The sequence below is a fragment of the Lygodium microphyllum genome, chromosome 30 (assembly GCF_053477565.2).
Source record: "Lygodium microphyllum isolate KBCC chromosome 30, Lygodium_microphyllum_v1.1.10, whole genome shotgun sequence".
Taxonomy (NCBI): domain Eukaryota; kingdom Viridiplantae; phylum Streptophyta; class Polypodiopsida; order Schizaeales; family Lygodiaceae; genus Lygodium; species Lygodium microphyllum.
Window position 1 is genome coordinate 83816120 of NC_141164.1, and position 16448 is coordinate 83832567.

Consider the following 16448-nt stretch of genomic DNA (forward strand, 5'->3'; position numbering starts at 1 on the left):
GCAATCCTTGGACAAACGGCCCTCGGGACGCCTTTCGAAGGTACGCATAGTTCAGGTGGCCAAACCGAGCATGCCAGAGCTTGGATTGTATTTGAGAAGTAAGAAGAAGAGAAGTAAGAGCCGAAGAAGACTTTGATTTGTAGACACCATTCTCTTCATACCTTGCAGAGAGAACCTTTCTCGATCCACGATTAAGGACTCGAACAGTATCACTGTAAAACTCCACCAAGAGGCCAAGAGCATAAATCTTATGGACCGAAAGTAAATGATACCCCAAACCTGGAACATGCAACACCTCAGTGGTGTGGGTACCACCACGTCCATCTGGAATAAGCTGCATCTCACCCCACGCAACAATAGACACAGAAGAGCTGTCTCCAATGAGAATTTGCCCACGCGAAGGTCGCAAATGGGCAACACCAATGGAAGAAGGAGTCGTGTGCCGTGAGGTACCACTGTCCACAATCCACTCTTGAGCTTGGGGAGCTGTCATCGCAGTATCAGAAGTCTTCGATATAGAGTCCTCAATGACTGCTAAGTGTAGAAAAGTAGCTGATGAGGGTGTAGCCACCGTTCCAGAATCCTTCATGTCCTTTTTCTTAGTATCCTTCTTGTCTTTGTCGGGGCATGCCTTCTTCCAGTGACCGGTCTTTCCACAAATATGGCAAGTCGATTCCTTCTCCTTGTCCTTCTTGGATGTGTTGTTCTCCTTCTTCTTCTTTTGGTCCTTCCCCTTCTTCTGAGAGGCTTGACCAACCAGTGCCTCCGATTTGGAAGCATGCTGTCCCTTCAATTGTTCCTCCTAGTCTAAGACCATAAGAACCAACTCTTCCCACCGAAGAGTCAACTTCGGCCCTAATGCAATAAGAGCGGAGTAAAAGGTACCGAATCGTGGTGGCAACTGAGATAGTAAAGTGATTGCTATGTCTTTGGAGGAAGTAGGCTTTCCCGCATTTTGAACTTGTATTTGAAGTTGCCGAAGCTTGTTGATGTGTTCTCGAAGCAAAGAAGACTTATTCACAGACAAAGTCCTCATCTACACCTCCAAAGAAGCCCCTTTGCATCGGGGTCATCTGGTTGTACATCTGGTCGAGCTCTAGCCATATCTCTCGAGCCACCGTCAAGTGCTCGATGTGAGCTATCACGGCTTGTAGTGCAAGACAGAAACAAAAAAGATCGAATCTTGGCATTCAGTTTGTCCCAATGAGATTGGGCCTTGGTCAACTCCGCATGAGTATTGGAAGAGAGTTTGGACTCATTCCTCACCGAGGGTCTGTTAATCTCCTTCATCACTAGTTCTGCCAAATCATAAGACTCCAAAATGGCCAACAACATCACCCGCCAGATGCGGTAATTGTCACTATCAAGCTTTTGATCCGATGGAAGAGTTGGTAGGACAAGCACCTTCCTATCCATAATCGCCTAGAAATCCAAATTAGTCTATATAGACATGTTAACTTGCAATACTTGCACAAATGTAAAATCAGCCCCCTCTGATTGTGAAAACACTGCCTTCTAGGGCTGATTCCTCCACTGCCCAAACCTTCTTCACCCGCTGGAGGTGATGAAAAGGTAAAATCTGCAATGGAAGGCCTCAAAGGCAGCCTTCCTCCCCTTCGAACAACAATAGCCTGCAGCAAATTCACCGACTAGACTCCTTTTCCACACGCTCACACTCGCCTCAGCCTTGATCCGATGCTCAGCCCTCCTGCTCGCCCTCGAATCCTGGAAACGCAGCCTTGTGTCGCGCTGAAATCTCCTCTTTAGATAGGTTCAGCCCTCAGTCAGTCCATGTTCACCGCTCTGATACCATGTCAGAGTGCAGGGATGCGGAAGCGTAGGACAAAGACTGAGAGAGAGTGAACACAGAGAGAAGAGAGAGAGAGAGAAAGAAAAGGAGACAGTGTAAACACAGAAAATCTGCGGTGTAGTATGCTGTATAAGAGTGCAGAAATACACAAGGGGGTAGAGGAAATATGTGCGTATGTCTCTGACTTGATGAACTCGATCTCCGTCAGCCCGAGCACAGTCTGTCTCAGCCAACAGATCTCAAGATTAGAATTTGAAATTATGAATGCTGGAGTGTGCCACAAACTAGCTATAAATAGCCAAAAAATAAGAAATAACTGCACCAGGTCGGTTGCATTAAATGCAGCTGACTGCAATAAAAAACTGTCTGACTGCAGTAAATTGTCCGACTGTAGGTGCTGACGCGGCACTTGCTGATGTGGCACTGCTGTACTCACTGTTCAAGAAATGAGTGGCTAACACCTTGCAGGTGTAAGTGTACCGTATCCTAATTATAAATACATTCTTTAATTCTTTGTGTGTACCACACTGGTACACACCTATTTGTCGACTCTCTCTCTCTCTCTCATAGTACTCACTCATTGTCCACTAAACTCCTGTTGTACCTAGATCGACGTGTATGCTCTCCTTGCTTTTGCTCAACTCTTCAAACATAGAATGTTGTAGAGAGAGAAATTTTAGAGTTTCATTGCAAGAAATGTTGAAAAGCTATTGTTGTCTTGCTAAAACAGCCATGGAAGTTATCACATATTACTTGGGACCACCAGAAAGACTATTGTCCCCTCTCGTTTGCTATCACTTGCACAAGAAAGATCTTGGGCTACTAGCACTTGCTCCTGGAGGGCTTCAAATTGCTATCACATACTGTAGGACTGATCCTTGGTGGCTGCAAATCATATCAGCAGTCTCTCCTTGCTCTCTAACAGCCTCCTTCTCTCTCACAATGACTCTGGAATAGACTCCACCAGCCCCTAATAACATTTTTCCCATGTGCATAGGCAAGTTTTGCCAAGTGACAGCCTTCTATTTTCATTTTTCATCATTATCCAACTTATTAAATTAATTTTGAGTGCTCAGAAAATTAATTCCACCAATCAATAATTAAATTGGCTAGGCTAATTTGTCTTCCAAGTATCCTGAAATAGTTATTGACCCTTAGACTGACATTAATGAATTAATTAATGCTTAGTCTCTAATATCATCACCACTGATATTAGTAGCCAATAAATTGGTCTAGGCCAAAATTTGACACCGTGTAGCACTAGTATTTGTCAGACATAACTTATTACAACTTTTGCGTATGGCACCTACTACATCCTCAGGGTTCTTGGCTTGTTATCATGAAATAACTGCCATGTACATCACATGTGCTAAACAAACAACCTTGCACACTTGATTAATATCTTAATCAAATGTTATCGGCAAGATTAAAGCATCTTAAAATTTCATGTCCCCGTAACAACCCTTGTATCTCTCTTTGATGTAACATCTGTGTTTGGTATCCTTGTATCCGTGAGCAACGTGCTGCTCTAATCTCCTCAACTCTTTGCACTGTCACTCATCTTTTGTATTGGTGTTGTATGTTTGGTCACTATTTGGAAGAAATCAATTAGCTATGATTGATGCTTCCCTCTCTGTGTAGTGCGAGCTTGTAGTAGTGATATGCAGAGCCTTTGAATCTCCTCCAAATAGCATGGGGTATCCAGCTTAGATTGTGTAGTGCGAGCTTGTAGTAATGATGCATGGAGCCTTTGAATCTCCTCCAAATAGCATGGGGTATCTATAGCTTGGATTGTGTTGTAGGTTTTGTATTTGCAGATGTAGTGCTCTTGGCTCTCTACCTCCTCCTAGCATAATATGTAGATTTGCTCACCTCTAGGGATGTGGGCTGTTCTCCTAGTCTCAATCTCAAGCTGGTGAGAGAGACCCTAATCTGGCCGCCTCTCATGTGGCATGTATACATCTAGGTATTGAGGTCTCAAAGAACCCATCCATGGTGGGTCTTCATGAAGTGGTCTCTGGAGAGAGAGAGAGAGAGAGAGAGAGAGAGAGAGAGAGAGAGAGTGTGTGTGTGTGTGTGTGTGATTGGCAGCAAAGGCCTTGGCCTGTGCAACTGAAGCTTGTCAAAACTCTTGATCTAGCTTTGGCGTGCCTCTTGCACTCTTGTCCTTTTGTATTTACTGAATTTGTTGTGTCTGGTCTATGCACGATGGCTTGGAGCCACCTTGCACCTTGTAACCTCGTAATCTTGTACTTTTTTCGTAATTAATACAATTACCTATTATCTGCGGGCGCGCACACACACACAGAGAGAGAGAGAGAGAGAGAGAGAGAGAGAGAGAGAGAGTCATTGGGAGCAGCAGGCTGAAAGAAATGTGGGCCAAAAATGGGCAAATTGACTTTGATCAGATCTTTTATGACATGCAGCAGTTTTGACCGGGTGTCATCAGACAAGTGGGGATGGGATCGGACATGCCATATGGGCAGGTCCATCTGCCAGATGTAGACAACCTTGGACTAGAGGCATTGCCGCTGGTCACCATTGTGCCATCTTGTGCTTCCTCTTATGGATTCCATTGCCCATATGTTCCAAGCTCTCGTGTTCAAGTGTTCTTTTGATCATTTGCGAATTCTCACATGGTATCAGATGGCTAGTGTTGCTGGTTTTCTGCTGTCGTGTGCTGTTACTGACAGTTTTCAGGTCTGAACCTGTGTGCCTTTTGCTGCTGGTGCCTTCTTGAGCTTGGAGAGTGATAGCTAATTGCTTTCAGACAGGTTGATGTGGCTGGTCTTCCCTAAGACCCGTCAACTAGCTGTTGGCCACTTTATGATGGAGCTTGACTGAGTTGAGAGTGAACACTACGGATAACACATACACATAGAGTAGAGAGCTGTAGAAAGGAGAGTGAGCACGACACCTCTTATGTTTAGTACAAAAGACTAGTGTACCTCTTTAGGTTTTAGATAGATATATATAAAAGTACAAATGTGTCAAGGGTGTGTTCACACCCGTGCATATATAAAAGGCATGATGGTCCATATTCCCAATAACCTCCCACCTAAAGGCAATGTGCCTTAAGAGGAGAAAAGAATCAGTTGCAAAACCTTGGAGATATACTCCTGCTGAGATAGATAGAGTAATCCTTTTGACCTATCTCTAAGTATTTGCATGCCAAGAATATGATTTGCATCAACAAGATCCTTCATGTCAAAGCTGCCATGAAGACTTTGCTTCAGTGAGTCCAAGGCATGAATATCCCTGCCAACAATCGGTATGTCATCAACATACAGAACCAAGATAATCAGGCTGCTATCTGTTGTCTTCTTGGTGTACAAGAAGTGATCCACTTGATTTCTATGAAAACCTTGAGACTACATAAATGTATCAAACTTATGATACCATTCTCTTGGTGCTTGTTTCAGCCCATACAAACTCCTTTTGAGTTTACATACCATCTTCTCTTTCCTTTTTGCCACAAACCCTTTAGGTTGCTGCATATATATGTCTTCATGCAGATTGCTATGTGAGAATACAGTCTTTACATCCATCTGTATGAGCTCCATATCTTCAGCCGCAACCAAGCCCAAAATGGTTCTCAATGTAGTTATCTTGACTTTAGGAGAGAAGATCTCATCAAAGTCAACTTCATGTTTCTACTTGTATCCCTTCGCAACTAATCTTGCTTTGTACTTTGGCGAGGAACTAGAAATAACCTTTATCTTGTAAACCCATTTGCATGGAAGGGTTTTTTGCCCTTTAGGTAACTGCACCAAATCCCAAGTGCCATTTTTCTCAAGAGATTTCATCTCTGACAATATGGCTTTATACCATTTTTTGCTGTCCTGTCTATCCATTGCTTCCTTGAAGCAAGACGGTTCACCACAGTTTGTCAACATGACATAATCAGCCACATTGTTTGCACCAGGAACAAATCTATCAAGTTGTCTAGTAGCCCTAGACGATCTCCTAACCCAATGATCATTGTTTGCTGGCTTTTGAGCCTGCAAATTTTGCATGTTCAGCTTGCTGTCTAGCATTTCAGCCTCTAAATCAGCATTAACAGCTTGTTGTCCTGGCTGTTCTTGCACATCTAGTGGCTCATTATTATGGGCAATGGTTGGTTGATCATTTTCCGCATTATTTTTCTGCATTTGCAAGTTCATTTACAGCAGGTAGTTGTTGGTGTGCAGCGGGCACATTTTGCTGTCCAAAAGGGATTTCTTCTCGGAATACAATCTACGGACCTCCTCAGTCTTTACGGGCTGTTTATGCTTGCGATCTTCCCAGAAGATAACATCATTGCTGCGTACTATTTTCTTTTTCTCGGGATCCCATAATCTATACTCCATTTCACCCTCGTCACTATATCCTAGGAAAATGCATTTACATGACTTTGGTTCAAGTTTGCTGCGTTCTTTTTTACGAATACACACAAAAGCCTTGTAGCCAAACAGTTTCAGGTGAGCATATGAAGGTGGCTTGGCCGACCACGCTTATGAGAGACTCCCTCCTCCCCCAAGGACCTGTTCGGTGACCGATTAATCAAGTGAACAGTTGTCATAACAGCCTCTGTCCAAAAGCCATGGGATAACGTAGCATGAGACAATATTGTACGGACCTTATCCTATATGGTCCGATTCATACGCTCTGCAACTTCATTTTGGGGTGGATTATGAGGGGCAGTGAGCTCCCTCTTTATCCCTTTGTTGTCACAAAACGCTTGAAAGGCCTTGGACACATATTCCCCACCATTGTCAGAGCAAAGACACTTAAGTGTCTTATCAGTTTGATTTTCAACCAATGCCAAGAATTTTTGAAACTTGTCAAGCACTTCGTTCTTTCTACGAATAGGGTCAACCCATATCTTCAGTGTAGCATCATCGATAAAGGTGACAAAGTATTTCTTTCCCCCTAAAGATAACCTTGGTATCTGACATACATTGAAATGTACTAACTCAAGAGGAGAAGGTTTTAGTGAAAGAGACTTCTTATGAGACGTTTGTGCATGTTCACCATAAACACAATGATCACAATGCTCAAAATCAGCATAATGAAGACAAGGCAAGTAACCTAAACGAGAAAGCACTTTCATTCCAGTTTGACTTATGTGTCCTAACCGGCCATGCCACAAAGAAACACTTGGCTACTCGGTCACGGCAACAACATGGCCATGCACACTAGATACATGGAGAGGATACAAGGTATTACTTTTACAACCTCTGGCAATCACTCTAGATCCCTTACAGATCTTTCATTTCCCATCACCAAAGGGGTATGAAATCCATTGTCATCTAGTTGCCGTGTGCTAATTAAGCTTTTCTTAAGCTGATGTGCATGCCATATATGTTGAAGTGTGAAGATAGAACCATGCTGAAATTGCGACTGCACACTATTAATACCTGCAATGTCATATGCATAGTTGTCCCTCCAAGATGGACAACACCATGTCGACCCCTTGTATAGTTAGAAAACCACTCACGATGAGGGGTGACATGAAAGGTAGCACTTGAATCTAGAATCCAGTGTGCATGTCATCATTCGTATCTGCAAGTAAAGCATATGTACTAAAGTGTGAAGAAACAAAGAATACGTCATTCCCACTGTCATTGTCATGAGTGACTACATTCACCTCTTCCATTTTAACACTGCTCTTCTTAGGTTGACTCTCTTTCTTCTCTTCCTTGCTATCATCTATCTTTTTGCCCTTTTCTTTCTCTTTCTTTCATTTGTATCAGTCACATTTAAAGTGACCCTTCTTGCCACAATGATGGCATTTAACATCCTCATTGCGTGATTTACTACGTCCCTTGCTATTAGATTTGCCTTTCTGTTGTGATTTGCCCCTAGTATGCAAAGCATTGGAAGACTTACTGGATGCATTGTTTTGCCGATTCATTTCTTCCATGAGTAGAGCATTCTCTACATCAGCATACAAAAGTATTGTATTAGAATTGCTCATAGCAGTCCTGAATGTATCCCAACTCTGTGGTAGAGTGCAAAGCAAGAACGTAGCCTTAAGTTCTTCATCAATCATGAACTTCAAGGCAACCAGCTGGTTGAATATAGAGTTAAACTCACTCAAGTGAGTAGACATTGCTGTACCCTCTTTCATATGCAAATCCATAAGCTTTTTCAGCAAGTAAACTTTGCTTGCGGCACTCTTCTGGGCATACAGTTCTTATAGTCGAGTCCAAATCACATAGGTAGAAACCAAACCTTCAATGTTAATCAGCAAGGTATCAGAAATCGATAGCTTGATGGTTGAGTGTGCAAGCTCATTTAACTCATCCCAGTCTTTCTGTTCCATATCTGCAGGCTTTGCCCCTTTGGTCTTAATCGGCCTTGCTTGCTTCTTCTGCAACAGGATATTATAGCATTGTTTTTGCCAGACTGCACAGTTATGTGCTCCTTCAAACTTCTTAATGTGCATGAGATGACTGCTGTCACTGCTGCCAGCCATGATTTTCAGCCCAAATGTGACCAACAAATTCAGCAAATGCAGGCCCAAACTGTCACACAAGTGACCGAGGTACAAACAAGTACCAACCAGCAATAAATAACCACGTAAAAGCAGAAATTTCAGATCTGCAAATAAATTTTCAGAAGCACTAAAACTTGTGCTACAGCACTTCACAACTCATTACATTTGTTCCAAGGACAAATTCATCACATCACATAAGAAGTCCCAAATTTTAGCTGTAATTTTTGTTGTACATGCACCCACGGGCACAAAATTTGACACGCACGGTCAAAAGCCCTAAAATTTTTGTGTTCAAAGCATCAACCATACATCTGCACTGTCTTTGAGATGCATAGAATAGGACAATTTTGCCAAAATAGAGTGATTTCAGCAAAACCCCCAAAATTTTCCAAGTGCTAGATGTCCAAATTGCATGGAATTAAACCCACATGTACATAAAATGACCAAATGGCGCACAAATTTCGCCCAAACAGCAAAAGCCCCAAATTGCACGGGGTCCAATGTGCTTCAATGTCGAGAAATTGGGTAAATTTCAGCCCAATTCTTGCATGTACATGAAAAGCCCCAAATTTCGGAGGCAAAATGTCACAAATTCCTGCAATTTCTAAGACAAATATCATTGTTGTGTCCTGCTCGCATCAAGTTTGGACAAATCCCCAAAATTTTGGCACAAATTTGTTCAAAATTATGAATTGTGCTTACATGCATGAATGGCTGCAATGGAAAGGGGGTAAAAGGGATTTTAAAAAATAAAAAATTTGAGAAAAACATGACGGGGAGGGGGGTCTGTTGACGCGCCGACCTGGGTCGCGATTGTGCAGCTGGTGGCCGCCACGCGTTGGACCCAACTCCTCGCTACGGAATGGAGCCTCACGCGGCGCCTATCTATCGTCATTCGTGCAGCAGTGTTGTCTGCCCGTCGCTTTCCGCAAAACCAACAGCCATCGCCTTCTGCAGCTCAGTCACGCCAAGACCAGCAGTCGTCTGAACTGTTCACCTGCAACTGCTGGTTGTTGCATGACCTGCAGACGTTCGTCAACGTGATGCTTGGTGCCACACGTTTTGCAGCCCGCTGTACCTCTGACTCCGCCTACTGAATATCTGACTCCTACATGACCGTTGGAGCATTCAACACAACTTGTGCTGTAATACCAGTTTGATGGAGCCTGATTGAGCTGAGAGTGAACACTACGGATCACACACACACACACACACACACACACACACACACACACACAGAGTAGAGAGCAGTAGAAAGGAGAGTGAGCACAACACCTCTGATGTTCGGTACAAAAGATTAGTGTACCTCTTTAGGTTTTAGATAGATATATATGAAAGTACAAATGTGTTAAGGGTGTGTTCACACCCGTGCACATATAAAAGGCACGATGGCCCTTTATTCCCAACACTTTAAAGGTTGGCTGATCATGCGGCTTGTGTGGCCTATAAATGGTCTATGATGACTGGGAGGCTAGAGGGTTGGAAGCTGAAGAGCATAGAATGATGATGATTTGGTGTCTGAAGAAGAGGGTTGTTCCTCAGGCAGTGTTTACATAGCAGAAGTCACATCAGCAGTGGGCACAGGCCTCAGAGCTCAGCATTTTGTAGTTTCTTTAATGCTAACAGTTAAGCATTATTTTATATAGTACTTTTTCAAAACTTGAGACTGATGCCGGTGCCTGCATTGAAGCACATGTACTTTTGAATGTGGAAGATAATAATTGGGGGGACTTTTCCACCCACTTAAGTTAAATGATAAATTAACGTAATGTGCATCTCTTTCAACTAAACACTGAATGTATTTGCAAGCAACTACACCCCCAAAGCAGTCATTGGCAAGAGCTCATCATATTCGTGAAAGAGATAGTTCAGTGGCACTGATGCAGGAGTTTAGGACTTGTTCACTACCACCACAAAACAAACACTCTAATCATTGCTGCACAAAATGTTTAGAAAACCTATTTTGCAGACAGCATAACATTCAATTTAAAGGCAGAGAACCTATTTCACAGACATCAGAACATTCAATTTAAAGGCAGAAACTTTGATATTTTCCATGAAATGTAGCTCTCAATGGTGGCATTTTCAGAGCAATCTGAACTTCTTTGTACAGCCATGTATGACTGTTGTTTGAATGTTGCAGGCTTGCTTTTGAGGCCATTGTGTTATAGGGCGTCTCCAAGCAGTGTATCAGTTCATGCAATTAGCACTGAAAGTAAAGAGGTATTGCCCTCGTCTTTGTTTCTAGATTGAATCTGCTATTGAGATTCGAGTCCACACAAGTTCTGAGCAGCAGTTAAGATTGCTGACAAAAGCCTTTGATTAAATAATACTAGTTTACAGTGAATAGTTCTGAGCCACAGTTAAGGTCACTGACAAAAGCATTTGATTAAATAATACTTGGTTACAGTGAAGGAGATGGAAAGGAAGCAGGGGAAAGGGGGGGGGGGGGGCATAATTGGGGGAGGGTGTGCTTTTTGTTTGGGGGGTAGGGGGACAGAAAACGGGGAAGGAGAGAGTGAGGGAGAATGGAGGAGGGTAGGGGCATAGGACTGTTGGAAGAACCCAAATGTTCTGTACAGGAAGATTTCCTTTCAGAATCATAGCCGTGAGCATTTTTACTTCTGTTTAATTGTTCTTGAACTCAGGTTCTTGAAGCCCAACTTGAACAAGGTGATCTTGAGCATATGTTACATTTTTATCGGGATCCACTGTTATCAGATAGTGCCACTGCTCAACTTCTGAAACGAGTATGTTCTATTGTTTTCTTTGCTTTGCTTTGGATATCCAGTTGTAAATTTTTACAGTATGTTTCTCCTTCAAATGAGTTACCCATGCCACCTTTCTTTATTGTGATGTAGGTTCAAGAAAAGGTGTCACCTTATATTTGCTCTATCAAGACAGAACAGGTTATTGTCTGCCTATCTTGGTTATGTGTCCAAGCATATGCTTCTGTTTGCATGACCATTCAGCGCTTTTTGGCAGTGTTTTAATGTAGCTCTGAGCTCAGACCTATCTACAGAAAAACTGGAGGTACTAAAATGGCTTTTAAGAGAGACGTTTCAACCTGATTTGCTGCAGACTCGAAGCAATCTGGAAAAGACTGGTAATTCTTGGAAAGGTCTGATGGTGCTTAGTTTGTAGTACTGATTTTGATATTTTCTCCTCTGCTTTCAGATGGTGGTACTTCTTATCTAGTTGAAGTTGGTCCTCGACTGTCTTTCACAACTGCATGGTCTGCAAATGCCATTTCTGTATGTAAAGCTTGCACTCTCTCTGAGGTGACTCGGATTGAGCGTTCAAGAAGATACATGTTGTTTGTGAATGCGAATGATCCTCCTTTGGATTCAAGTCAGCTAGAACAATTTTCTTCAATGGTGAGCTCCAAAATTTGGAAGTGTACGCTACTGCCTACCACGCACACACACCTCCACTCCACCCCACCCCCCACCTACACAGACACTACCACCCACACCCACCCACCCACACACCACCAACACACCTACAACAAACCCCACACCACCCACACCCCACCTGAAACCTCAACCCAAAAACCCCCACCCCAAAAAGGGGAAAAAAAAAAAAGAAACCCCCAACAGTGAAGTGTATGCTAACTTTATCTCTTGCAGAGGATCATACTTGTTAATGTGGTCTTTTATAGGTTATTTGTTTCCACAACCCTACATAATCTCTCTCCTTACCAGGTTCATGACAGGATGACTGAATGCGTTTATTTTTCCAAGCTCACCTCATTTAAAACCAATGTTGTTCCGGAGCCTGTTTTTCAAGTGCCAGTCTTGGAGGTATTTAATATGATGCTTTGCTATCGTTCTTTCTAGCATACCTTTCCCACTGATGATTCACATGTTTCTATCTCTAGAAAGGACTGGAAGCATTGAAGGCAATCAATAAACAGATGGGCCTTGCTTTTGATGATTTTGACCTTGAGGTAATACATCTGCATTATTCCAGTGTGATAGCTACAGAATGAACCAGGAGCTGTACAGCTGTTTTACATGCAAGTGTGTATGCACTCTTGAGGTTTGTGAATTCATAAAGGACTTATCTATTCTAAGCATTTCTTAAATGACCTTTATACTCTTGATCTATATAGGGAAATGTACAGAGTTTGTTTTTATTCTAAAGCAACATCTGAGCCTATTTGACTGCAAGTCAAGCTGCATAAATTTTGGATTTTGCATGAGTTTCCAATTCTAAATTCCAAAAATAATGGTTGGTTAAGAATATGCAGGCATGCCATCTGCAGTCTGTAAACCTGTTAACTTGAATCCTAAGCACATTAAAAGGTGAATACTTTCAAAGCTAAGTTGCATCGTGAATTCCTGTTTTAAGACCCCTCAAGATGTTGGATATGTCTCTGTCTTTATATTTATATAGAAAGCTGACTTGCTTCTTGTGGTGTTGTGTGTTGCTATATTAAATATTATTATTTTGAGGCTTATTTCTTTACAATAGGGTTATAAAATTTACAAATGGATGCAGTTCTATACCCACCTTTTTAAGGAGGATTTCAAACGGAACCCAACAAATGTTGAGCTTTTTGATATTGCTCAGTCTAACAGTGAACATAGCAGGCACTGGTTTTTCAAGGTAGGGCAAACACATGGAGTTGCTCTTTATATCGCTCTCGTTATCTTCTTGTATCTTATGTTGGTGTCTGATGTAGGGTGAACTGGTTATTGATGGTGAATTAGCTCCAAGTTCATTAATGGACTTAGTCAAAGAAACACTTAAAGCAAATCCCAACAACTCTGTAATTGGTTTTAACGATAATTCTAGGTATGAGGGTGCCTGTTACTCTGATTAGCAGCTTAGAAGGCTCCTAAATATGTTATTGTGTTGTTTTGGCACTGTTGAAGAATCACTTTTGCTGATACTTTCTTGTGCTTATTTCAGTGCAATACGGGGCTTCCCTATTAATGTCCTTCGTCCACAGGCTCCTGGTTTACCCTCTTCTCTTTGCATGCACCATCGTGACTTTGACATTTTGTTTACAGCTGAAACACACAATTTCCCTTGTGCGGTATGTGTCTAAATGTGCCCTTGGCTACTTTTGGACATGCCATCTTGAAGCTGTTTTTCAATGTGATTTTTGTTATGCATAGGTGGCACCTTTTCCTGGTGCTGAAACTGGTGCAGGAGGACGTATCAGAGATACACATGCAACTGGCACTGGATCATTTGTTGTAGCATCAACTGCTGGTTATTGTGTTGGAAACCTTCATGTGGGGAGCTACTGAAACTCATGATTTTATATTTTATGCCTCATTGACTGGCCTTTTTTTCAACAGAAAAAACAAGACAGTCTTTGTTAGTATATTTTTGTCATAACTGATGGCAGTATTATTCTATAGCTTGAAGGCACCTTTACGCCTTGGGAAGATACAAATTTCATATATCCAAAAAATTTGGCACCACCTCTTCAGGTCTTTATTACTATGCTGTTTGCATTTATTTTTAATCCTAAATGGGCTTGTGAATAAAAAGTATGCATATCTTAAGAAATGTGAATATGTTTGGGCTGCTTTCATTTCGTTTCTGTTCTATATTTGCTTTGTCATATCAGGGGTCATTTTATGGGCGCTTTTCATTATCAAGGCTTGACTCATTGTGTGTAACAGAGCCAATATTGTCCATTTAGTGTCATTTGATGCCTGCTTAATTTAATATGTGAACAGAACGATTTGTTAGCATCATCCGCAGAAGAGAAAATGTGCAGTCTGATATTAAGCATCATTCCTAGTGTGTAAGGTGGTTCTCGATTAAACTGGTCAGTTTGGGAACTTTGAGTTGATGTGCATGTTTTTCTTTTTGTGGCAGTCTTTTTGGGAAACTTATGTTGTCAGAAAGGGAAGGATTTGTCTATCGTGACAATTTAGAAAACTGTTTTTCAAGTTGAGACTGAAGTCTGAAGGCTTAGAATGCACTGACTGGTTCTTGTATTTTCAGTAGTCAAGGCATAGTTAGAAGAGCTGGTCTGATAGCATCCATCGAATGTATGCAGATATTGATTGACGCAAGTGATGGTGCTTCTGATTATGGCAATAAATTTGGGGAGCCCTTGATTCAGGTGAGATAAATGTGACAAGGTTATGCCATTATTTGTCTTTAGCTTTCTCTGTATAATGGATATGCAATGTGTGTCTACAGGGCTTTACACGGACTTTTGGGATGATATTACCAAATGGTGAGCGTCGTGAATGGCTGAAACCAATAATGTTTAGTGGGGGTATTGGCCAGGTTTGCAAATCTGGTGATTCTAGTATTATTTGAGAAAGGTGATGAATGAAAACATGACTCTTTATGACTAGACTTAATTTTTCTCCAGATTGATCATGAGCACGTGAACAAAGGAGAACCAGATCTAGGGATGCTCATTGTCAAAGTAGGTGTCATAAAGCTTTATATGCTTATTCACTCAGGCAAGATGTTGCTTTCAGATGTTGTCTAACACTTTGACTGACATGCTGTCCGTATTTAACTGCATAGATCGGTGGTCCAGCTTACCGGATTGGTATGGGAGGTGGTGCAGCCTCTAGCATGGTGAGTAAAAATATCTATCTGAAAGCTTTTATTCTTCCACAGCTTAATGTGCTCCAAGTTCCAACTCCACTCAAAAAGGATAGATGTGATACAACCCTTCTATGAACCTAATCCATGATTTAAACCTCTAAATTGTCGTTGGCTTAATCCTCTATAAACCTAACCCATAGCTTAATCCTCTAAAATTGTCTTTGGCAGTTTAAACATTTCCATTTCTGTCATTAAGTTCAAGAAGTCGTGTAAATGGTTTTGTCTTAACTGGTCTTAACTCTAGAGTATTGTTCTTTTGAACAGTTCAGAGTTCAAGAGTACTGTTCTCTTTGAGACTGATTTAGCCTTTAACCACCACTTGGGCTCATTGATGGTATTGGAGTGGAGAAGATTATTGGAAACTGAACAGTGGTAGATATTAGAATTAGATAGAAGCTATGCAGTGGTGAAAACATGGTCTTCACATCAAATCATGTGAAGGGTGCTTCTTCGAAGAAGAGTTGTACATGATGGTTGAAGTCCTGAGGATACAGTGAATGCAGAGTTTATGTTCAATAAGCAAGGGGTTGTTGTTGGTTTTTTATGTGGTTAATGTGCCCATCGCTTATGATAGGAATAATACTGGAGTTTGTGAGATCGCATGTATACATCAAATGCTAGATATAGATAGCATGCTTTGCATTGGATGAAGTTCATTAGAGTCTGCAACCATCCAGTTTCTTGCCTTTCTCGACATGAAGTTCACACTCCATGTAACCATCCAGTGTCTGTCCTGTTTTGACATGATGAGGCAATGTAGTGAATAAGTGTATCCTTTGAAGCACAGTTAGAAAAAGAAATACATATAATAAGCAAAATATATTCCAGTTTCTATTAGGAAGCATTGAGCTGTTGCAAGCTCCGGTGACATCTAACTCATTGATCACTTGCAATGAGTTTTCAATAGCTCATCCATGTGAATTTGACCTATGGAATGTTGACGAATCCTCCAGATTTTCCAGTAGTTACCTCAATGAAAATGAGCCTCCATTAGTCAGGTACCATCATTGGTGATAGTGGCTTCACATAATATTGAGATATAATACTGAGGAATGACTTGCAGTTAGCTGTGTTGTCCAATTGGAAGCTAAATTGCAGCAGCTTTAGTAAATCAAGAGCTGAATGCCAAATAGAAGCACTGGATTGCATCTGAAGAGGCTTGAATCATGACTCAATCGAGGTCAGTAACTCATATACAAAGCTCATTTGTACTTCCATCCTTGGGCTCCCTGAAACTACATCTCCATGTTTTTGCCGTTTCAATCTTCCTGTTTCCATCTCTACCCTTCTTTCCCTAAAGCTACTTTAAACTTCGTGAAACTCCAAATTTTTGCTGTTCCTGTTCTGTTTCTCTTTCCATGTGCTTGTTTCCCCTTTTCCATAACTATGAATTGAGTGGCAAGCTTTATGATTAGCTTGTTGTGTGTTGGATAAGCTTCAGTAAGATCCCTTGAGAAGTATAGTTGGCATGATTTGTGTCTATTTGCTTAACAGCAGCTCATTGTTTACCTAGTTTGGTGCATAAATCACACAAATCAAGAAGCAGCTGTATACCAGCTTTGT

General features: G+C 41.5%; 1 protein-coding gene across 3 annotated transcripts in view; it reads left to right on the forward strand.

Moving 5' to 3' along the window:
- Positions 1-16448, forward strand: part of PUR4 (purine biosynthesis 4) — a 70661-nt gene that overhangs the window by 38605 nt on the left and 15608 nt on the right. For all 3 annotated transcript variants that reach the window (XM_087673479.1, XM_087673477.1, XM_087673478.1), the window contains exons 4-19: positions 10435-10514; positions 10940-11041; positions 11153-11200; positions 11277-11397; positions 11469-11668; positions 11996-12094; positions 12172-12240; positions 12795-12902; positions 12979-13091; positions 13209-13335; positions 13418-13537; positions 13667-13738; positions 14317-14382; positions 14463-14552; positions 14641-14697; positions 14802-14855. In XM_087673479.1, coding sequence (XP_087529605.1) covers positions 10435-10514; positions 10940-11041; positions 11153-11200; positions 11277-11397; positions 11469-11668; positions 11996-12094; positions 12172-12240; positions 12795-12902; positions 12979-13091; positions 13209-13335; positions 13418-13537; positions 13667-13738; positions 14317-14382; positions 14463-14552; positions 14641-14697; positions 14802-14855 — 1526 coding nt within the window. The remainder of the gene's footprint in view (positions 1-10434; positions 10515-10939; positions 11042-11152; positions 11201-11276; positions 11398-11468; positions 11669-11995; positions 12095-12171; positions 12241-12794; positions 12903-12978; positions 13092-13208; positions 13336-13417; positions 13538-13666; positions 13739-14316; positions 14383-14462; positions 14553-14640; positions 14698-14801; positions 14856-16448) is intronic.